Here is a 21,358-nt window from a genome sequence, read left to right as displayed (position 1 = left end):
CCAGGGGACACCTGTACCGAGCAAATTGTAGCCACCCCTCCCTGCTGGCAGGTGTGTGGGTATGAGCACTTCCCCGGGCCCCAGCGGCACTACAGGAACGTACTAAGCTGTGTGTGCTCACACCGCCCGCCCACCCACCTGCCCTCTCAGCACCTCCCTGGTCTCAATACAAACCCTGCCTGGCTGGCCTGTGCCATGGTTACACCTGGGACCCAGCCTAGCGGGACCCGTGGCTGAGGGGCAGTGGGCCTGGTTCACCCAGGTGTGACTGCAGAGTCACCTGCAGCAGGCAGGGAGTGTGGCTAGTCTCTTCCAGCCCAAACGAGCCGGCCGGCCCCTCCCTGGCCGGGGTCATGGGCCTCGTCAGCTCACAGCAGAGCGGGAGAGGGCTGTGGGCCGGAATAGGACTCCAGAGTCCTGGCTCCGTGTACTAAGCGCTGGCCTGCACTGCTCTAGCTCAAAGGGGCTGTGAAGCTGGGGGGAGGAGGGGGCAGACGCGTCTTGGACAGGCCAGGCTGCTGTGCCCTGATACACAGCTCGCGTTTCCGCCTCTGCTGCATCCGTCTTTCTGCTGGCCTGCGGCCAGATCCCCACTGGAGCCGCAGCGCTGGGGGAGGGGGCCAGGCTGGAGCTCTGGGTGGAAGCTCTTATCAGCCTGGACTTTGGGCCGTGGGGCTGGTTCGGTCACTGATCCCCTCCCAGGGCTGGTTCCCAACAGCGAGGGGGTGGAGGCTGCGTGCCAGGTCCTAGCCCGCGCCAGCAGCTCTGAGCAGCGTACGGTGGCAGTACAGCCTGTGGGGGCTTTCCCCGGGCGCGGTTGGGCACGAGGCAGTGTCACAACGGGCAGCTGCAGTGCTGGTGGGTTCCAGCCGGAGAGGAGCGGGAGGGACAGCCGGTGTGACACCGCACCTGAACCACAGCCCCCACCCGCAGCGCTGGGACCCGCTGGTCCAACCAGCTGCTCAGTGCAGCCGTGGGGTCACCGGCACAGCCAGGGCTCTCGCCTAGAAGCAGGCTGGTGCCAGAGAACAGCTTCCGGAGGGGGCGGGGGGCCCTGGCTGGGGAAGTGCCCTGCTGCGTTAGCTAGGGGATGAGGCGGGTGTTGTGGCTGCTTTTGTGCAGTGGGGTCTTCTGATTCAGGGGTGGGGGCAAAGGTAAGTACTTCCCTCCATTTTACAGATGGGGAAACTGAGGCACAGAGGCAGGGGAATGACTCCGCTTGTTGCTGGTTGCACAGCACGTCGGGAGCAGAGCCAGGGACAGAACCCAGGAGTCCTGCTTCCCTCCCCCGAGCTGTGTGTGGGGTTCTGCTGAGCCCCATAGCCAGCTGGCGGCTCAGAGTTAGAGCCAGGGGCCCCAGGAGACATGGTGGGATGAGGCGGCTGAGCAGCTGTTGGCTGGTCACTTGCAGGTTCTCGCCCCAAGGATGTGGTCGCTCGTGCCATTGTGGCTGGCACTGTCTGGAGCGGTGGCCTCCCCGCGGTGCCCCGATGGGCGGCTGTGCCAGGGGCTTGACGTCTGCTGCCGGGATCCCGGAGAGGATGGCTACGCCTGCTGTCCCCCATCTCTGGTGAGTGTCTGTGTCACGTCCCGGGTGAAGGCTGGAGGGGTCGCTATGGGCGGTGAAGGTCTTTCTGCCTGGGGTTCGCCCTCCCCGTGCCACTGGTGGTGGTGCCCCCCTCCCCTCCCGCCTCGTGCAGAGCCAGCCGCTCTGGCCTGCGTGGAGCAAGCTCGCTGGGTCTCTGGCCAGCGCCCGAGTGCCCCAGCTGGCGGGACGCTGCAGGGGCTGAGCTGCTCTCGTGGCTGGGGGCAGCGAGGCTCAGGGGTGTGGAGGGAGTCGCTCCTGGGGACGGGAGGAAGGGCCTGGGTTGAGGGGGAGCATTGTCATAACCCACATCCCCGGCGGAAGTTGTGTTGCAGAACCTGGCTGTGATTTACTGCCCTGCTTGCCTCATCTGCTGCCCCACCCCGGCCTGCCGGGAAGCTGTGGTTAACCCTCCCGCACTGGTGCAATCCAGTCCCTTTGTGCCCCCTGGAGCAGCCTGGGCCCACTGGCTGGGGGTGAACAGGGCTCCCTGCCCTGAGCTCTGCGTGCTGGGGGCAGCCCCTGGCCTAGACATCAGGGTTAAACCCCCCAGCCGATAATGGGTAGAAACCGCTGAAGCTCAGGGGTCTCCTGCCCTGTCTCAGCTGCCCCGGGCAGAGCTGGGCCCCCAACCAGGCCAGCCAAGGGGAAAGGACCTACCCGCCAGCACCCTCCTGGTGGCACTGGTGCCCAACGTGGAAAGCAGACATGTCTGTGCTAGGTGCCCTTCCCAGCCCGGGCTGTGAGCGCTTGCTGTACACCTCCCCCACTGAGAGCCCAGCACCCCTGGGGTGGGATCTGGGGGTGTTTAAGGGTCTGCCCAAGGCAGTTTAGTCTGGCTGCCCCCAAGCCGTGACTCAGCCCCCGTGCTCTGACCAGGAGCCAGCGGGTGATTTTGGGGGGCCATTGTGCTCTGGGCTCCCTGCACTGCATCCCCCTCACCCTCTGCCGCCTCCACCAGGGCTCCCCGGCCTCCCTGCCTATGACCCAGGCCAGCAGCATGGCCAAGCCTGCCGGGAGCGTGTGCCCCGATGGGACCCAGTGCCCCGCGGAATACAGCTGCCTTCGCGTGTCGGCCGGCTCCTTCAGCTGCTGCCCATTGTCGGAGGTAAGCGCCCGCCCCGGGGGGTGGGGGCCTCCAGCTTGTACTTGGGACGTGAGTGGCTGTACCCACAGTCCCATGGGGGGCTGCCGGGCTGGGCCATTCTCCCCAGAGAGCTTCCTGGCCAGCTGCCAGGCTGGTTCAGACCCTGCCTGTAGGCATGGTGCGGGGAGAGGGGTCTCCCCTGGTGGTCAGTGGAAATACCTTCCACCCAGGGCATAGTTACACTGTGGAACTCCCTGCTGCAGGCCGTCACTGAGACCAAGAAGGGATTGGCTGTTACTGTGGGTCCCAGGGACATCCCGAGTTGTCACCGTTGCTGCTAGTACAGGCGGGAGCTCAGACCTCCTTCGGGGCTTCAGCCCGACTCTGATTAGGATGAGGCCTTCCTGGGGGGCCAGATTATCCCACAGCTACTACCATGGGCCTTCTTGGTTCACCTGGGGCTGGCCCCTACTGCAGACAGGACGTGGGGCTGGCTCGCCCGTGGTGCCCATGTGGGAGTAGAATGCATGGGGGCGGTACAGTGCCGGGAGTTACCGGCTGCAGAATGGATTGTAGGGCACAGCTGTGGCTCTCCCCTGGTCCTGCTCTCCTGCTTGGCCAAGGGCTGGGTGTTTTCCTTTTGACCCCACCACATCCCCCCAGCCCAGGACAGCCTGGTGCTGCCCAACTGCGTGGCCTTCCTCCAATGGAGTGGGCAGCGTTTGTTCTGGCCTGGGGGAAGCAGCCCTTCTCCAGTGCTTAGAACCGGGGGTCTCAGGACTCCTGGCTTCTGTTCCCCATCCTCTGCCACCGAGTCCTGTCCCCTCCTTGTGCCTCAGTTTCCCCATGTAGGGGGGATACTGTTGGGGTCAGGGGGTTGGACTGCTTGGTGCTGGTGTCCATCTGCCTTTGGGTGTATTCGCATGGCCCATGTGGCTGCTCCCAGCCCCCGTCGCCTGTCCTGGGGTTCAGCGATATGCTGGCTGTGCCTCCCAGAACCATCTCCTCTGTCTCTCCTTAGGCCGTCGCCTGCGCCGACGGGCATCACTGCTGCCCCCGGGGCTCCCACTGCAGTGCCGACGGCAAATCCTGCTTTGTGCTCCCAGGTATGGGGCCGGAGGTGGGGTCGGGGGGGACTGACATGCCCTGCGGGTGTCCTGGGCCACTGCGTCCGAGCGTGGATGCTGTACGACACAAGGGGACCCTGTTGGCACTGAGCCTCTGGCCCCGGGTCTGGTGCCGACCGGGCTCTGCCCGATGCCAGGAGCTCTGCCCAGTGCCCAGCAGCTCATGATGCCCTCTAGCAGCCACGCCTGGCTGCACTGGTGCGGGAGGGCTTGGCTTCTCGTCCTCCAGCTGTTGGATTGTGGGGGGGCAGAGTCTGTAGCAGGAGGTTTCCCATATATTGGGGGGCAGGGGCTGGTGGATTCCCCTCCCCAGGTCCCAGTGGGTCTTGGACTCCCCCGAGGAGGGCTCTGGAGCAAGAGACTCCAGCTGGCACCTGCTGGTGGAGCTGCTTGCTTGCTTGCCCGGGTGGTGTCTGCCGAGTGGCTCTGCCTGTGGGTGAGGGGCTGAGGGCAGAGCTGCCCTGGCTTCTCCCTGCTGAGTGCCAGGCACTGGCCGTGCTCTTGGCAGGTCTCCCAGCCGCTGGTGCTGTCCAGTGTCCTGATGGCGAATCAGAGTGTCCCAATGAGTCCACCTGCTGCATGATGCCCACTGGCTCCTGGGGGTGCTGCCCCATGCCACAGGTACCGTATGGCAGGAAGAGGGCTCGTGCGGGGGGGGGGTGCAGGGAGCCCAGCACTGGGATATAGGGGACTGTGGGGGAGAAGGGCTGGGATGCAGGGGGCTGTGGGTAGGTGGGTGGCAGGGCTGGGATACAGGGGTTGATGGTTCGGTTGGGGGTGCAAGGGTGGGGCTGGGATACAGGGGGTCATGGGTTGGCAGGGGGGGCAGGACTCGTATACAGGGGGCCGTGGGTAAGGGTTGGTTCTGGGGCAGCTGTGCCAAGCCCAGGGCGAGGCGCTGGTGTGCTGGGGGTCGACCTGGGTGCCATGTGGGTCAAGGTGGGCTGGGCGGAGCTGGCCTGGGGGCCGGCAAGAGAGGGAGCTGGGGGAGTTGCTGGCTCCCCTCTCTGCTCTGCCATGCCCCATATCTTTGGCAGGCCGCCTGCTGCGCGGACAAAGTGCACTGCTGCCCCCATGCCACCACCTGCGACCTGGAACGTGCCCGCTGCCTCTCAGCTGCTGGGGAGCAGCCCCTGGGCAGCAAGGTGCCGGCCCAGAAGCGAGTGCTGTGGCAGGGAATGCCAGGTACGGCATGGCCAGGGGGTGGGGAGCGGTCCTACGGGAGCAGGCTGGAGGGCCTGGGCTCCCTGTGCCGTGTGGTGTCCTCTGCGTTGGGCCCCACACCCTGGCTGGAGGAGTGAGCCAGCCCCTTGTCTAAGGGGTGCTGTGCTACGGGCACTGCCCTGGGCAGCCCCCTGCCCCGCATCATCATGGAAGACACTCTTTACAGGGCTGCTCGTGCAGCCAAGACGGCCCTGGGATCCTGGGCAGTGTGTGTGTGTGTGTGTGGGGGGGGGGGGGCGGGTTGTACTGCCAGGGTCTGCTTCCCTTCCTGTGCGCTGTTAGACAGCAGCCATGCCACCCCCAGAGTGGCTGCATTGCAGTGGTGGATGTGCTGTGTACATTCAGTAGGACACCCCCACCAGATGTTCTGTGAAGAGGAGTCGGGTACCGAGAACAATGGCTACCCCCAGAGCTGGGTTGAGAGCTCACCCCATGGGGGGGCACAGCCCCCATGGTAGGAGGTGCCCCCAAGCCTGCTCCTGGGGCCCTACCTGCAGCCGGTGCAGAGGTCTGTGGGGTGGCAGGTGCCTTCAGGGCCCTGGTGGAGCAGCCGCTGGGGGGTGTTGGTCTGTGCCCCCCTGACCTCCCTTCCTCTGCCCTCCCCAGTCTCGCTCAGTGCGATCACCTGCCCTGACCACCGGTCAGTGTGTCCGGACGGCACCACATGCTGCCAGCTGTCCGCCAGCCAGTACGGCTGCTGCCCACTGCAGAACGTGAGTGAGGATGGGGTGGGCAGGGCAGGGCGTGTGTGACGTGTGTCGTCTTTTCCCCCCCCACCCCCGCAGGGCATTTTGTGAGCTGCCCATTCCCTCTGCCCCTCCTGGTGTCCTAGGGCAGCCAGGTGCCTCCCATGACTTGGGATGTCTGTGCCCCACTGTGCCAGCCCCTTTCAGATTGATGCCTGCCCCATGGCACAGAGATGCTGCAGAGCCCGGTCTGGCATCCTGCGCCCCTGGGTGGGTTAAACCAGCCCCCGCTACAACGCCGCCCCGGCAGTGATGACGCGCCAGGCCTGTGGAGGAGAGAGACCCAGGCCGGGGGGAGGGGAGCAGGGGCAGGGACACCCCCAGGTGGGCATCTCACTGCACATAACGGGGCACCTGCCACTCTGCACCATGTCTCTCAGCAGGCGGCTTGTCTCCTGCCTCGGGACTGGCACCAGCGATCTGCCCACACGACCGCCTCCCCTGGCATCTGCCCCAGACTGGGCGTGACTCCCACCGGGAGGGGTCACCTCCCTGTGCTGAGCCGTGGGTGCCAGGTTCATGCCAGGCTGCTCTGGGCACGTCAGAGGTTCCAGTTGTTAGGCTCTGTCCCCTAGCTGGTGCCGCCCCCCGAAGTGGCTGCTTTTCAGCACTGCTGGGCGCTGGGTGAGCCCAGGGAAGTTGCTGTAGAAATGGCTGGGGTCTAGGGGGCTCGGCCTGCAGGCACCTCCTGCCTCCTTGTGACGGGCTGGTGCTGAGCCCGCGGGGACATGCCCCGCCCCACCCCACCAGTGGCTCCTGCCCCGGGGCCCAGGCCATACAATGGGTCTAACTGGGCCCGGGTTCTTCCCTGACACTCCAGGCTGTGTGCTGCAGCGATCGCCTGCACTGCTGCCCCCAGGGCACCACCTGCGACCTGCCCCACTCGCAATGTGCCTCGACACTGGGCCAGACGCAACTTCTCACCCGGCTCCTGGACACTGCCGAGAGAGGTAGGAAGTGGGGGGAGGGGAAAGGGATGCTCTGATAATGCCCCACAGGTTCTGGGACCTTGCCACCCCCTTGGGGCAGCAGTGCCAGGTGGCTGGGGACCAGGGACCCTTCCCTCGGCAGTGGAGTGGCACAGCCCAGTGGGAGTGGAGAGAGGGAGCCGGACGCTGCCCCCAGGGTTTCCTGCCCACAGGGCTTCCACCCGCTCACAGTGGGGTGGGTGCTTCCTGAGGCTGCCCTGGGGCCACAAGCCCCACTGGGCCCCATCCTGTCACAGCCCAGAGGAAGGGTCCAGCTCTGACCATTGGATCTCGCTCCCCAGCTCGAGAGGTTCGCTGCGACGAGCAGACCAGCTGTCCTGACGGCTGCACCTGCTGCCGGAAGTCCACGGGGGCCTGGGCCTGCTGCCCCCTGCTGGAGGTACGGGGGGTGGGAGGAGGCATCTCCTGGCAAGGTGGGGCTTAGTCTAGGTCGTGGCGGTTCCTGCTGCCCCACAAGGGGGAGGGACAGACTCTTCCTGGAGCTGCATTGCCCCAGGTGCTGGCCAGGCACCCCTCCTGCTCATACGTACCCCCCACTGCTCCCAGCCCTGCCCCCCTCCCCAGATGCTGGCCAGCTGTCCCTTCTTAGCTATACGCTCCCCCCCACCCCCTGGTGCTGGCTGGCCACCCCTTCCCCCCTGAAGCCCCCTCCCTCCCTCCCCCCTGCACAGGCTGGAGACCCAGAATCACTGACTCCTATATGCTAATAAGCTCCTCCCCCCACCCAGGCCGTGTGCTGCCAGGACCACATCCATTGCTGCCCCAAGGGATACACGTGCGACGTGGCGGGGGGCCACTGCCAGCCGCCCCCTGCCCCCATCCCCTGGCTGGGGAAAACCCCAGCACGAGTGCGAGCGCCCTCTACTGGCCGAGACGTGCAGTGCGACGAGCAGACCAGCTGTCCTGACGGCAACACCTGCTGCCGGCTGTCCACGGGGGCCTGGGGCTGCTGCCCCCTGGTGGAGGTGCGTAGGAGCACGGGCTACAGGACACGGCTCTGGGGTGTCTCCTTTTGAGGTCGGCTGCAGGCGGAGGGAGGGGCTCGGCCAGTGAGCACGTTCCGGGAGCAGGTGGGTGACGCCCAGGGGGAGCTGGCTAAGAGCTGCCCTTGCTCCCCTGCCCGCACCATGGTCCTGCTACCCAAGGGGCCTCCCTGGAAGGCAGAGCAGGGCTGGGACTCCTCTGCATAATTACCAGCCCGTAGCAGGGGGGACCCTGCTCCAAACCCCTGGGGTCTCTGACTGAGACGGGGCATTCTGGGTTGGGATTGAGGGGCCCCAGCAGAGCTGGGGTGGGGGAGAGCCCAGGACTGGAATAGCACCAGGGAGCCGCAGGGCTGCGGGTCTAGGCTGGCGGGCGCCCAGCAGAGGAGGGGAGTGGTGGGGCTGCAGGTTGTGGAGGAGGGGAGTGGGGGGGCTGCGGGTCGGGGATGAGGGGTGCCCAGTGGAGGAAAGGGGGGGGGTGCATGTTGTTGTTCATGCTGAGTCTCCTCCCCCCCCCACCCAGGCCGTGTGCTGCCAGGACCATGCCCATTGCTGCCCCAAGGGACACACGTGCGACCCGTCGGGCCACTGCCAGCCGCCCGCCGCCCCCATCCCCTGGCTGGAGAAAACCCCAGCACGAGTGCGAGCGCCCTCTACTGGCCGAGACGTGCAGTGCGACGAGCAGACCAGCTGTCCTGACGGCAACACCTGCTGCCGGCTGTCCACGGGGGCCTGGGGCTGCTGCCCCCTGGTGGAGGTGTGTAGGAGCACGGGCTATAGGACATGGTGGGGGCCCTAGCGATGGTGGGGCTGTGGATTGGGGTTGGGGGGGCAGGGCCCAGCGAAGAGGGGGAAGGATGGGGCTGGCGGGCGCCCAGCAGAGGATGGGGAAGGGTGGGGCTGTGGGTCGGGGCTGGCGGGCACCCAGTGGAGGAAGGGCTGTGGGTCGGAGCTGGCGGGAGCCCAGCGGAGGACGGGAGGGGTGGGGCTGCGGGTCCAGGTTGGGGAGCACCCAGTGGAGGAAGGGGAAGGATGGGGCTGCGGGTCGGGGCTGGTGGACGCCTAGCGGAGGAAGGGGAAGGGTGGGGCTGCGGGTCGGGGCTGAGGGGTGCCCAGTGGAGGAACGGGGCGGGGTGCGTGTTGTCGTGACTCATGCTGAGTCTTCTCCCCCCACCCAGGCCGTGTGCTGCCAGGACCACGTCCATTGCTGCCCCAAGGGACACACGTGCGACCCGGCGGGAGGCCGCTGCCAGCCACCTGCTGCCCCAATCCCCTGGCTGGAGAAAACCCCAGCACGAGTGCGAGCGCTCTCTACTGGCCGAGACGTGCAGTGCGATGAGCAGACCAGCTGTCCTGACGGCAACACCTGCTGCCGGCTGTCCACGGGGGCCTGGGGCTGCTGCCCCCTGGTGGAGGTGCGTTGGCGCATGGGCTACAGGACATGGTCAGGTCTGAGGGGCCCTAGTGATGGTGGGGCTGTGGGTCAGGGTTGGGGGGGGAGGGGCCCAGTGAAGAGGGGGAAGGATGGGGCTGGTGGGCCCCCAGCGGAGGAGGGAGAAGGGTGGGGCTGCAGGTCGGGGTTGGGGAGCGCCCAGCGGAGGAGGGGGAAGGGTGGGGCTGCGGGTTGGGGAGCGCCCAGTGGAGGAACGTGTGTGTGTGTGTGTTGTGGTCACACATGCTGAGTCTTCTCCCCCCGCCCAGGCCGTGTGCTGCCAGGACCACGTCCATTGCTGCCCCAAGGGACACAAGTGTGACCCGGCGGGGAAGTGCCAGCAGGCCCTGCTCTCTGTGCCCTGGGCACCCAAGGCTCCAGCTCACATTATTGTCGCCGCCCAGAGCCGAGGCGTGAAGTGCAACCAGACGGTCAGCTGCGAGGATGGGCAGACCTGCTGCAAGAGCGGGATGGGCTCCTGGGCCTGCTGCCATCTGCCAAATGTGAGGGCGGGGAGGGGGGCTGTGCCTGTGCAGGTGCACTGTGTCCCTGAGGGGGGTGGAGTGGGGTGAGGCCTTGGCACAAACATGGCTGTGAGGCGCCCTGTGGCTGCGCTGTGCCCTTCCTCGCCCCTTGGCCTGAAGAAGGATGTCTCTAGGGCTTAAAGTGCGAGCCAGGACTCCTGGGTTCTCTCTCCGGCTCTGGGAGAGGAGTGGGGGCTGGTGGGTTAGAGCAGTGGTTTTCAGACCGAGTCATGACCCAGAATTGGGTTACAGCGGCTCTGGTCAGTACCACCGCCTGGGCCGTTAAAAGTCCCTTTGGTGGCGCTGCCCGGCTAATGCCTACCTGTTCTGACACCGCGCTGCGCCCCAGAAGTGACCAGCAGCAGGTCCGGCTCCTAGGTGGGGGCGCCAATGGGAGCTGGGTGGTGGTGCCTGTGTGCGAGAGCTGCGTGGAGCTGCTTGCGCGCCTCCACCTAGGAGCCAGGCCTGCTGCTGGCCACTTCCGGGTGCAGCGCAGTCCGCGGTGCCAGGCCAGGCAGGAAGCCTGTCTGTCTTAACACCCCTGCTGACCAGGAGCCGCCTGCGGTAAGCCTGTGCCCCAATCCTCTGCCCCAGCCCTGAGCCCCACCCCAACCCCCTCATCCCCAGAGCCTGCACCCCAACCCTCTGCCCTGAGCCCCCATGATCCCCTCAGTCCCAGCCCCACCCCAAAGCCCTCACCCCTGCAACCCAACCCTCTGCCTGAGCCCCTCTCAAACCCCTCATCCCCAGCTCGGTTGGGTCATGGGCATCAACAATTTTCTTCAACTGTGTCACCAGAAAAAAAGTTTGAAAATCACTTGGTTAGGGTGGGTGGAGGGGGGATTGGTGGGTTAGCATGGGGGAGGGGTTAAGAGACTCCTGGGTTCTCTCCCTGGCTGTGTTGGGGGAGGGGTCAGGAGCCAGGGCCCCTGGGTGATGCCCTGCGGGCCTTGCCAGGCTGCTCTGTCTCTGCTCGGTGCTGGCTGACCCCTCTCTCCCCAGGCTGTGTGCTGTGAGGATCACCAGCACTGCTGCCCATCGGGCTACACCTGCGACCTGGCCACACAGAGCTGTGAAAAGCACCAGGCCGGGCGAGTGCAGCCCGTGGACCTGAGCCTCTCTGCCTCCCTGCTGCCCGCCAGCCCGGAGCCCAGCAACGACGTGACCTGCGACGCCCAGCACTACTGCCATGCCCACCAGACCTGCTGCAAGGCTGCCTCAGGCACCTGGGCTTGCTGCCCCTACCGCTGGGTGAGGGGTGGGCCTAGCGGGACCCCAGGGGGGAGATGTGCTGGCTGCCCCAGAGCAGCACAGAGCCCTGCAGCTCACGGCGCCAACATCTGCCCAGCCCCTCCCGCTGGCTGCCTGCTGCGGACCCTGGACCTTGGCCCCTCCCACCCATCTGCCTGCTGTGGCCTCAGGCCCCCCAGCCATGCTGCGCCTAGGGCTGGAGGTCATTCTACAGGCCGGGCCCCTGGCAGGGGAATCAGGGGGAAGTTGGGGGGACTATGATCTGCCCCAGCTGCAGGGCAGCTGCTCCCTCTCTGGGGGGCCCCCCTCTATGCTCCAGCCCGGTTGCCCCCAGCAGACAGTAACATGCCTCTCGTTTCTCTGCAGGGCTCCTGCTGCTCTGACATGCGCCACTGCTGCCCCTTCGGCTACCGCTGCTCCAAGTCGGGCCTCGACTGCAAGCGGCGCTGGCTCCTGCGTTGGGACGCCGGCGCCCCCCGGCCCCACCCCCTGCTGTGAGGTGCCCGTGGGGGCCGACCCAGCGCTGAGGGGTGGCTGTGCCCATACTGAGGGGGCAGTGGGGATTGCTCTGACCCCTCAGTCTCTGTCTCACTTCCAGCCTCGGGGCCCTTTTCTCTGGCTGCCCCAAGGCATGCAGGCCCTATTCGCTGCAGGACCTGTCCCACCCAGCCTCCCTGGAGCTAAGCACGTGGGGCTGAGCCCCCCCCTTGCCGTGAGAGTTTAACCCTGGATGCAGCAGTGTGGGCGCACGCATCCCAGTGCTTCGTTCTCTGCTCCCCTTGCTGCAGCTACCCCCAAAGGTCCTGTGGGCACCAGGAGTGGCCCTTTCCTGCTGGAGGCCTGAAGGTTAAGGATCCCCCCCCCCACTCTAGGCTCTTCTCCTTTGGCCGGGGCCTTGAAGCTGGCCTGGGCCAGGCCAGGCCCTGCTTCCCTACCACCTGGGCGCCAGGGAAGCTGGGCTGCTTTGCTTTTTACACTCCTGGGGCCATCTGCATCTCCCTCCATTTCTCCTGGGCCCTCACGCCCCTCCCTGCGTCCTGCATGTGAAAGCCAGGGCCGGGCAGGCAGCGGGGCGGGGGTAGGGCATTGCCGCATCTGGCTCCTGGCGCCCTCCTACCTCAGTCCCTGAATGTGCATTGCCCTGAGCTCATGCCTGCATTGTCTGCTGGGCACTATGCGGGAGCATGTCCTTATTCTAGCCCCCCCTTTCAGGGGTCTTGGAAATGCCCAGCCCCTGCCCCCTTCCAGCTGCCCCCAGGGCTGGACTGGCACCAGGTCCTCTGGTCACCAGCTCCCTTGCCTCTAAGCGTGCCCCACCTGTGGCTGGAGCCTGGGCCAGGAATGGGGGGGGCATGGTGCTATTAGGGCTGAAGTGGCTGGAAGAGCGTGAGAACCAATAAAGAGTGTGGAGGAAGGTGCTGATGTCAATCCTGTCTCCTTCCCCCAGCCCAGGGGGCTGTGCCACCAGCGTACACATCTCCCTGCTGCCTCTAGCCTGGACTCCAGGGCCCTGCCTTGCCCTCCCTTCTCTTCCCTGGAACAGAGCCGCCCCTCCTGTGCCCCCTGGCATGCAGCTGTGGCCCATCCAGCCAAGTGGGGAGCACCTGGGCCTGGACCCACAGCCTGCCCTGGGCAGTGATTGGGTGCAAAGCAGCTGCTCTGAGGTTCTGCCTTGCAGGAGAATGGCACAAAAGCACCTGCCCTGGGCCGCTGCCAGCTGTTATTCTGAGCCCAGCTTTGCTTTAATGTAAATGGGGCCAGAGCGGGGCACGCTCAGGTGCTGCTGCCAGCCTAGAGCAGCATTGCACAGCCACCCACTGGGTGCCTGCCTCCCCTCCCAGCTGTGCCCATGTGCCAGGGGGGCCCTGCTTTTGCATTCCAGCAGGCCCTACAGCCCTGGCACTCTTGCTCGTCCCGGGCCCAGCCTGGCCCACGTCGCTGCTATGCAGCCCCCAAGCAGGGGGAAGGAGCCATCTGCACTAAGCGAGTGTCCCTCTAATCAGCTGTCCAGCAATAACCACCCTGAGCCACGTGTAGGCCCAGCCCTGGAGCTAGGCCCCGCCTAGCATTGCACAGGGGAGCTGATGGGCAGTGCACATGGAGGAACCAGCCAGACACGGGGGGGGGGGGGTTAAAGGGTTTTATATATTAATGCCATTCTAGAGAACACATGGGGAGTGGGGGGGGGCCCACAGGCCAAGCTGGCCCCAGCCTTGCTCCCAGGATCAAACTCAAGGGGTTTCACGCGCAGCCCATGGGCTGGAGGGGGCCCCAGGGCACAGATCTGTACCAGGCTGCTCCTGGCCCTCGTCCTGCAGGAGGGTGACAGGGTCCAGACACAGCTGCAGCTCTCCTCTCACCCCAGAGGGAACTTCAGAAATACCAGCATTAAAATCCAAGCAAACCAGGGGCTGTAGGGCAGGGGTAGCGCAGGAGGGCCTGAGCCAAGGTGCCCATGTGCCACTGCTGCCCACACCTGTGACAGAGGCTCCATGGTTGACAGGTGCAGCGCCAGGGGCCAGTGCTCTGGGAACAAGGAGCATGGGGGCCTGCCACTCTGGCCCCAGCATGGCCAACCCGGAGCTGCTCTTGGGGGTGGGATGGGGGCACAGGTGCTCATGCTGTGGAGTCACCTGTCAGGTCTGACCACGTCTCCTCCCCCCCAACCCAGCCCTCAAGGGGGGTTCCCAAACTAGTTCCCTGCAGCAGGCAGTTGCCAATCAAGCCTCATGGTTGAGAGCAGGGCCCCTGCTTCTCTCGGGGGGTGGTTGGGATTAGCTGTGCCCGCCCGACATGCTGAAACCTTTCGGGGAGCTGCCTGGGGCTAGCAGCCTACCCAGCTCCTGCTGTGTCAGCTACCCCTGGGCTCCAGCCATGCCAGTGGCCAGCTGCCGGAAGAGGCCCTCGGAGCCATCTAGCATGCTGTGAGGGGGGGATGGGCCTGGCAGCTGTAGGAACATCTCCCCCTTGTCAAGTCAAGGAAGTTAGTGGCAAGGAGTTCCACAGGAAAATGATGCCCCAAAAATAACAGCCCCCCCTCCAGGGGGACACACAAACAGGCTCCAGGCTCCAGCTGAGCAGGTGATTGCAGTAGGCAGGAGTGAGAGGGCAGCAGCACACATAGGGCAAAAAGACACAGAGGTGAAAGTAAAAGCCACAGGTGGGTGTTTTATTCCCTAGGGACCCCCCCCCCCCGACTCTGCCCCCGAACCCCCAGCTGGAGCCTGCCTGGGTGTAGAAGCCAACAGCATCCGCACCCCAGGGTGGCACTAGCAGGTGCAGCAGGAAGTGCCTTGAGAATGCAGCCTCCAGGGCCCTGCCCCACAGCCCAGGCCAGGGTAGGGGGAGATCCTACACACCTTATCCAGGGGAGGGCTGGCTGATCCCCTGGCATGCTTGAGGGCCAGCGCTGGGGGGATCCCAGCCTGGCTCTGCAGGCAGCTCCCAGTCTGCATGGTGGGATGCTGCCACCCCCCACCCTCGCTGGAGGCAGCAGCCAGCCTGGGAAAAGCAGATGAGGAAAGAGGAGGATTGAGCCGGCTCTGCACACACGGCCCAGCTGTGCCACTCGCCCTGCAGCGCAGGGCACAAAGGCACTTGGAGGAGAGGATGGGGAGCTGTGTGGGGCGGCAGGAGGAGGCTCCCCGCAGCCCCAGGGCGTTAGGGATGCAGACAAAGGTCAGGCTCCCCTAGCAGCCCCCATGTACCCGCTGCCTGGCACCTGCTGCAGCCATCGGAGTCTGGCAGAGCCTGGGTGGCCATGCCACAGGAGCACAGCTGGGCTCTGCTTTGCTGCAGCTCAGGCTGCCCCAGGCCAGGTGCGGGGCTGCCCCACCCCGGCCAGGCAGGTGCAGCTGGGGCTGGACGGCGAGGTGCTAGTTGATAAGCACCATCCTCAGCCATTCCACACACCAGCAGGGGCAGGGTGCTCTTAACCCCTTCCAGCCTGGTGTCATGGGGGAGGAGCAGCCGCAGCTTGTTCTGGCTCCTGGGGGGCTCCGCTCTGCCGTTGCTTCCCTGGATGGTCTGCCCAGGCCCCGCGGAGAGTGTGCTTGGAAACAGGGGCTGGGCCAGGCTGCCCCAGGCCCTGCCCCCCACCTGACTCAATCCCTTCACTCTGCCCGCTGGGCTGGCGGCGGGTGGAGGGGGCTGCTGAGTCCTCGAGTTGCCCCTCCCCCAGCCCCTGCCTAGCAGGGGGGCCTGGCATGCAGCAGCCCCGACAGATGGTACTGGTGGTAGGGAGATCAGCCCCCTGCCCTGTCCCACTGCCACAGCGTCTCCTCCCTGCTCTGGGCCGTCCCTTGAATGGTGGGGGGGGGTGCGACAGACAGTGCCCGGCTGCAGGGGGGAGCAGGTCACTGGTTCTCTGCCTCCCAGCGTGGGTCCCTCCCTTCCCCTGCTCCCCCACAGAGCTCAGCCCTCAGGACGAGAGGGCTGGGGGGTCTTTGGGGTCCTGGTCTGGAGTCGCCCTGGTCACAGGGGCCTCCCCGGGGGCACGGAGCGATCAGTCATGCAGCACCTCCCTGTCAGGCGCTGGCATCCAGCCCCACCCCTTCCTCTGCCCCCCAGGGGCTGGCGCTGGCTCCAGGGGGGGGCACAGGCCCCCCCTGCTTACTTCACATTGAAGACCATGAGTGGGCGCTCCTCGCGCTTCTGCCAGGGGCTCTTCTTGTCACCCGGCTCATCGCCACCCTCGGCCGGGTCGGTCAGCTCGTCCTCAGGGCTGGTCATGGAGTCCCGGCGCAGCTCGCTGGCGCTGCTGCGGGAGCTGGTGCCCCGGCTGCGGCCCCGGCGGGGGATGGTGGCGGCCCGGGCCTCAGCCGTCTCGTCCAGCAGGGGCGTCAGGGAGTTGTCCTCGGGGGAGCAGATGGCCGTGCGGCTCTCGCTGCTGCTCTGCTCCGCGTCATCGGGGAAGGCCAGCTTGGAGTAGGCGGTGGGGGCAGGGGGCCGCTCCCGCTCCTCCTTGGCCCGCTTGTGGGGCTTGGCTTCGTGGACGTCCACGCCCGAGTCCAGGCTGGCGTCGTTGCTGCGGCTCTTCTCGCTGCCCTGCAGGTCGATGTAGGAGTGGCGCACCTGGGAGGAGCGCCCGTCCAGCGAGACAAACCAGGCCCGCGGGTGGGGCTTCACCCCCAGTTCCAGCAGCTTCTTCTCCGTCAGTGCCTGCAGCTCCCCGTTCAGCTGGGCCATGGTGGACTCGTTGAACAGCACCGGGATGGTGACGGAGCCGCTGACCGAGGAGGAGTGCGCCCCCCAACCCTTGCCCTCCGAGTCCTCACCCTGCTGGTGCTGCAGCTGAAGCTGCTGCTGGAGGAGCTGCCGCTGCTGGTCCTGGGGCCCGAACTGGTGCGGGATAGTCATCCCGGCCTGGCCGGGCAGCCCCTCCATCTCAGGCTGGCTATCTGCCGGGCCAGCCAGGGCCTGTTCCCCGGAGGGGTAATCCGACGCCAGGCGCATGTAGTGGGCCGGGATGACCAAGGTGGGCATGACGTTGCGGTACACGCTGTCCTTCATGTGGTCGATGGAGCCGCAGAAGATGAGCTGCCCCGGCTGGGTGAGCGAGGTGGGCCTGGCCAGGTGGTCCACGGACTGCGACAGCATGAAGTCGGGGGGTTTGGGCTCCCCCTTGTGGCCCACGTAGTGGTCAAAGGGGGGCGGCAGGGGCGGCGGGGAGGGCGGCTCCTGGAGGTAGGGCTTGCTCTCGTTCCTTGAGTGCTTCCGCGATGGCTCGGAGCCCTTGTCCTCCACGCGCTGGTGGGAGAAGCTGCGCTTGTATTCCTCCAGCATGGAGGGCTCCAGCGCGCCCGGGCCGTCCATGGAGCGCGCGGCCTTAAGCGAGAAGCTCTCCCCGGGGCGCGGGTACTCCTCCTTGGGGGCGCCCCGCTGGCTCAGCGTCTCCGTGGAGGCCTTGCTGGCATGCCGCAGCTTGTGACGGAAGAACTCCTCGCGGGAGCTGCCCAGCTCCCGGGAGCTGGAGAAGGCTGACTTGAGGATGGGCGTGTGCGCGTCGGGGTCGCCGGCCGATGAGGCTGTCTCCAGGTGGCTGGTGCAGATCAGGTTGAGCTGGGACATGGAGGTGGCCTGGTCTCGCTTCGAGGCATCCAGCGGCCCAGACAGCTGCAGTTTCCTGTGTTGCTGTCGGGGTTTCAGGCACCTCCGCCTGGGGAGACAGGACTCGGTTACCAGCTCGCTGGGCCAGCGCAGGGCTGCCTACCCCGAGGGGAACGCGAGAGCCAAGGCGGGGCAGGGGGCTGAGCCAGGCCTGGAGCTAGGCCCTGTGAAGGGCACAGAGATCAAAAGTGGAGCCGCCTGCAGGTGCGCAGGGCGGCCGTCCCCCAGCACCGCGGCCGGGGCTGGGCGAAGTGGCCCAAGCCGCCCAGGGGCTGCGGCAGGGTGGCCAGAAGCAGCAGCAGTGGGGCCATAGAGGGTGGGATGCTGCCGTGCGGGGCCCGGGCTGCGTCCCGCTCTCTGGGGCTCCGCTCCCTCTGGGGCTGCCCTGCCCCGGCTCCTCAGGCCCCTGCCAGGGCGGTCCCTCGGCTCTGCCCTCCCGGGTCCCGGCTGGTCCTCGACGCGGGAGCCCTGGCTAGAGGGACCCTGGGCTGAGGCGCGGACCGAGAGCCCTGCTGCTTATCCGGACCCTGTCAGCGCCGGATCAGCTGGAAGCGAGGGGGGAGTGGGCAGAGTCAGCACTGGTGGGGGGAGCCCAGGGCTGGGGCGGCAGGGGGTGCAGGTGGGGGAGGGCACTGGTGGTGGTGGTGGGGTTGAGAGCCCAGGGTTGGGGTGGGGGACAGCCAAAATTTTTTTTGCTTGGGGCGGCAAAAAACCTAGAGCCGGCCCTGGGTGCAAGCCAGGTTAGGGGGCTGGGCTACTGCATCCATCCCCTCCCCCACTCCCCTGGTGCCAGCCGCCGCTCCCTCCACCTCCAACAGCAGGGCAAGCTAGCCCCTCCAGCCCGCACCACCCCCTGCTTCCACCGGAGCCCAGGCCCCCTGCCAAGGCCACGTCCCCTCGCCCAGCCAGCCTGACCTCACCTGCAGTAGTAGATGAGCAGACAGAGGAGACTCAGCACCAGCAGCGCCAGCGCCCCCAGGATGGTGAGCAGGAAGATGGTGTGGTACGTGGTGATGTCCTTCATCCCCGACGCCAGCAACACCAGCCCTAGCAAGGCAGGTGGCAGCGGGTCAGAGACAGGCTCGGGAACACAGCCCCACTCCTTCCCGCCGGCACCTCCCAGCAATCAAGCTGCTTCCTTACCACTTCTGGAGGGGCTGAGGCAAGGCAGGGCGAGCCGGGCAGGCGGCAGGAATGGGGACCTGGCCAGGTCCTGCCGTCAGGACACCTGGGTTCTAGCCCCAGCTCCCCCAACCCGTTCCTCCATTTCCCAATCCCTCTTGTCCTCTTTGGGGAGGGGCCTGTCCTGTGTCTGTGCAGCACCCGGTGTGGAAGGACACGGCTCTTGGCCAGGGCCTCTAGGCACTCCTGTCCCAGCACCACTGAGCAGCGGCTTGCCCTGCCCTGACCGCTCTGTGGGGGAAGATGCCAGCACCCACCACCCCGCCCAGCGAGCAGCTGGCCAAGCACAGGCTCCCCAATTCGGGGGGGGGGGACCCTGCACCCTGGGAACAGGCCCACCCCCAGCCAGGCACTGAGCAATGCCCAGGGCAGGGAGCTGGCATTCCCAGCTGCTGCCTGAGCGGCATCCGCAGCACCAAGAGTCAGACCAGCTGCTCCCCTGGGGGCTGCTGCTGCCTTCCCGGCGCCCCTTCATGCCCTCCGGGGCTCCTGCCCCTGGCCAGGCCCAAGGTCCACAGGGGCTGCCCGAGAGAGGCTCTGCTCCGGCTGGGGGCCCAGCCTGGGCCCCCCGGCACCCTGGAGAAGCCCGCAGGCCTAGAGCCATCAGGCTCCCCCATGGGGCCAGCCAGGGGCGTCGGCCGGCTCCAGTGCGGGGCCAGGGGCCGGGACAGGATCTTGTGGCCTGGGGGCTGCTCTGCCTGGGAGCCCATTGGAACAATGCCTGGGCTGGGCTGGGCGTGGCAGCTGGGCCAGGACAGGCCTGGCCTGCCCACGGGGCCCTGCTTCCTGCCTCCCCATGACTCGCTCTGCTGGTCAGACGGCTCCAGCCCTGACCCTTCCCCTGCGGCTGGGGAGGGCGCTGGGCTCCTCCCCCCGAGGCTGGGGGCGGCTGCCTCACCTGTGGTGGGGGAGGGCAGAGCGGCAGCCCAGTACCCCAGCTGGGGTGAGACGAACGTCCAGTACAGCTGGCGCCCCTCCTTCCTGATCAGCCCTGTCCCGTTTCGGAGCCACAGGCCTGGGGGGAGAGGGGGGGGCGACAAAACAGAGTCAACCAAGCCGGGAGCGAACCGGCCTCTTTGGCCTAGCATCCAGACGCGATGGGACCACTGGCCCATCTCCCCTGCTAGCCGCGCACCCTCCCTGCTGGATCAGGCCCCGGCCCACCTCGCCCCACATCCCCTCTCCCGCCATAATGTGTCCCGCCTCTGCCAATGGCCCCCCAGCGGATGCCCCAGAGGAAGGAGTCTGGTTCCCTAGTCACCTCTGTCCTTGGGCCGGGGTGGGGCAATTCCTGTCCCAGCCCGTGCCCTGGAGCATGAGGGTGAAGAGCCTCGCCGAGGGGAGTCCTGTTCCCCTGTTCAAACCTTGCTCGGTTATTGGATCCAACAATATCCTGCAGCAGAGAGTTCCCCAGATTACATCCTCTTTCCTTCAACTACTCAAAGGCTCCTCAGGCCTCTCCTCCCCAAGGAACAAGCCCCACACAATGCTACCCCCCTGATGGTGCTGGCTCCTGCAGACTTGGCTCACTAGGGAGTGGCAGGCTTCTGTCTGTGCCCCAGGCTGGGGCTGAAGAGAAATTCAGTGGCAACACACTGATGGCAGGATGCTGAACTGAGCCAAACTCAGACGTGTGAAAAGCAGGAAATGCGGCAGTAAGGCTGCCCATGCAACCTTAACTCTGCCCTCATTCAGCAATGCCCCATAACACCCCCCTTTACTCTGCTCCCCATTCATCTCCATCTGCAGCCCATCCCCTTCACCACAACATCCCCCTGACGTGACTGGAGCCCACGAAGGTTCACACAGAGCCAAGTCCCCGAAAAGGACAGACCATGGGCCCAACCCCAGAGCCACCTGGCAGCCTCAGACGAGTCCTGGACGCTACTTCGGTTCCCCAAAGTGGCATGCGTGCCGTAGGTTGAGGACCCCTGTTCTAGTGTATGCTGTGTGTACTGTAGTTTATGGTAATTTTCACTATACGCGATTTTCCTCTTACGCGCTGACCTTAGAACCTAACCCCCGCGTAAGATGTGATTTCACTGTATTCATTTTTGAAAATTTATAATAAGCGATGCTCTGGGGGTTGGGGGGGTGCAAGGTGGAAGTTTCGCCTAGGGTGCAAAATATCCTTGCACCGGCCCTGGATACTGTCAGCTGATCCCCAGTGTCTCCAACCTACCTGGGCAGTACAGTAGACATGGCCCTGCCCACTAGCTCCTCTCCACTCCCTAGCCCACCCACCACTTGCCCCCCCCTTAAGTCTTGGCCCTCTTACTTTTAAAATTGATTGCTTGCCCCTCTACCCCCTTCCCCCAGGCTTTTCTGGCAGCCCTGTTGCCAGGTATCCAGTTTTAGACTGGAAACTCCAGTAGAAAACAGGACCTGAGTGTCCAGTTAGCAGTGCTGACTGGAAACTAAATGTCCGGTTATAGGAGTAACCACGTTAGCCTCCGCTCCTCCCACTCCCAACACCCACCCCCGAGGGCTGGAAGAGAACCTGTCCTGCTGCTGCGGGAGAAGGGGCAGCTCAGTGCAGAGAGAGACAAAGAGAATGGGCTAGAACCAGGTAGGTACCCGCTCTATGTGGGCGGGGGTTGGGGGGTCCTGTTTACCCCCTCCCTGGCCCTGCTGCCCTTGCAGTTTACCCCTGACCCCTCCCTTGCTCCCGAGACCAACCCTAGCTCCTGCCCCACTGTGCTTTTACCCCCAGCCCCTTTTACAATTATTCCCCGGGGGGGCCCACAAATATGTTTGGCGCCGGGCCCACAAATAGTTAATCCAGCCCTGGCCCTGAATATGCCCAGGCACCGCCCCCCCGTGCTCCCCTCTAGTCCCAGCTCTGTCCCACACCTCACGCATCCTCCGAGCCCAAACACAGGGCCAGCCGCAGCCTGCACCATGCACGGCAGGGGCACCTGGCCCACCGACAGGGCCGGCTTTAGGCCAATTCAACCAATTCCCCTGAATCGGGCCCCGCGCCTAAAAGGGCCCCGCGCCCAAGCCCCGGTACCAGGGTGGCCTGGCTTCCCCAGGGGGCAATTTAAAGGGCCTGGGGTCCCAGCAGGGGCTTGAGCCCCAGGCCCTTTAAATTCCCACCAGAGCCCCACTGCTGGAGCC

General features: G+C 66.0%; 2 protein-coding genes across 7 annotated transcripts in view; one reads left to right on the top strand and one right to left on the bottom strand.

Moving 5' to 3' along the window:
• GRN (granulin precursor) overlaps positions 1-12,366 on the top strand; it is a 16,624-nt gene extending 4,258 nt beyond the window's left edge. The window contains exons 1-15 of one of the 6 annotated variants that reach the window (XM_034756040.1): positions 742-858; positions 1,412-1,570; positions 2,547-2,693; positions 3,694-3,778; positions 4,308-4,420; positions 4,837-4,984; positions 5,630-5,736; positions 6,590-6,719; positions 7,040-7,137; positions 7,487-7,723; positions 8,265-8,498; positions 8,920-9,156; positions 9,443-9,676; positions 10,700-10,948; positions 11,315-12,366. In XM_034756040.1, coding sequence (XP_034611931.1) covers positions 1,427-1,570; positions 2,547-2,693; positions 3,694-3,778; positions 4,308-4,420; positions 4,837-4,984; positions 5,630-5,736; positions 6,590-6,719; positions 7,040-7,137; positions 7,487-7,723; positions 8,265-8,498; positions 8,920-9,156; positions 9,443-9,676; positions 10,700-10,948; positions 11,315-11,446 — 2,295 coding nt within the window. In that variant the 5' untranslated portion in view covers positions 742-858; positions 1,412-1,426 and the 3' untranslated portion in view covers positions 11,447-12,366. Of the gene's footprint in view, positions 1-741; positions 859-899; positions 1,155-1,411; positions 1,571-2,546; positions 2,694-3,693; positions 3,779-4,307; positions 4,421-4,836; positions 4,985-5,629; positions 5,737-6,589; positions 6,720-7,039; positions 7,138-7,486; positions 7,724-8,264; positions 8,499-8,919; positions 9,157-9,442; positions 9,677-10,699; positions 10,949-11,314 lie in introns of those variants that run through there. The other 5 variants (XM_034756039.1, XM_034756038.1, XM_034756041.1 and 2 more) reach the window with 5 other exon arrangements.
• A 1,798-nt stretch (positions 12,367-14,164) lies between these two features.
• The window catches only part of FAM171A2 (family with sequence similarity 171 member A2), a 31,974-nt gene continuing 24,780 nt past the window's right edge, over positions 14,165-21,358 (bottom strand). Inside the window, exons 6-8 of the mRNA XM_034755967.1 lie at positions 19,137-19,253; positions 17,977-18,103; positions 14,165-17,105 (exon numbers count right to left, since the gene is read on the bottom strand). Of these exons, the coding sequence (XP_034611858.1) occupies positions 15,560-17,105; positions 17,977-18,103; positions 19,137-19,253 (1,790 nt within the window). The 3' untranslated portion in view covers positions 14,165-15,559. The remainder of the gene's footprint in view (positions 17,106-17,976; positions 18,104-19,136; positions 19,254-21,358) is intronic.

The sequence above is a fragment of the Trachemys scripta genome, chromosome 23 (assembly GCF_013100865.1).
Source record: "Trachemys scripta elegans isolate TJP31775 chromosome 23, CAS_Tse_1.0, whole genome shotgun sequence".
Lineage (NCBI taxonomy): Eukaryota > Metazoa > Chordata > Testudines > Emydidae > Trachemys > Trachemys scripta.
This window is presented reverse-complemented; position numbering and strand designations above follow the sequence as displayed.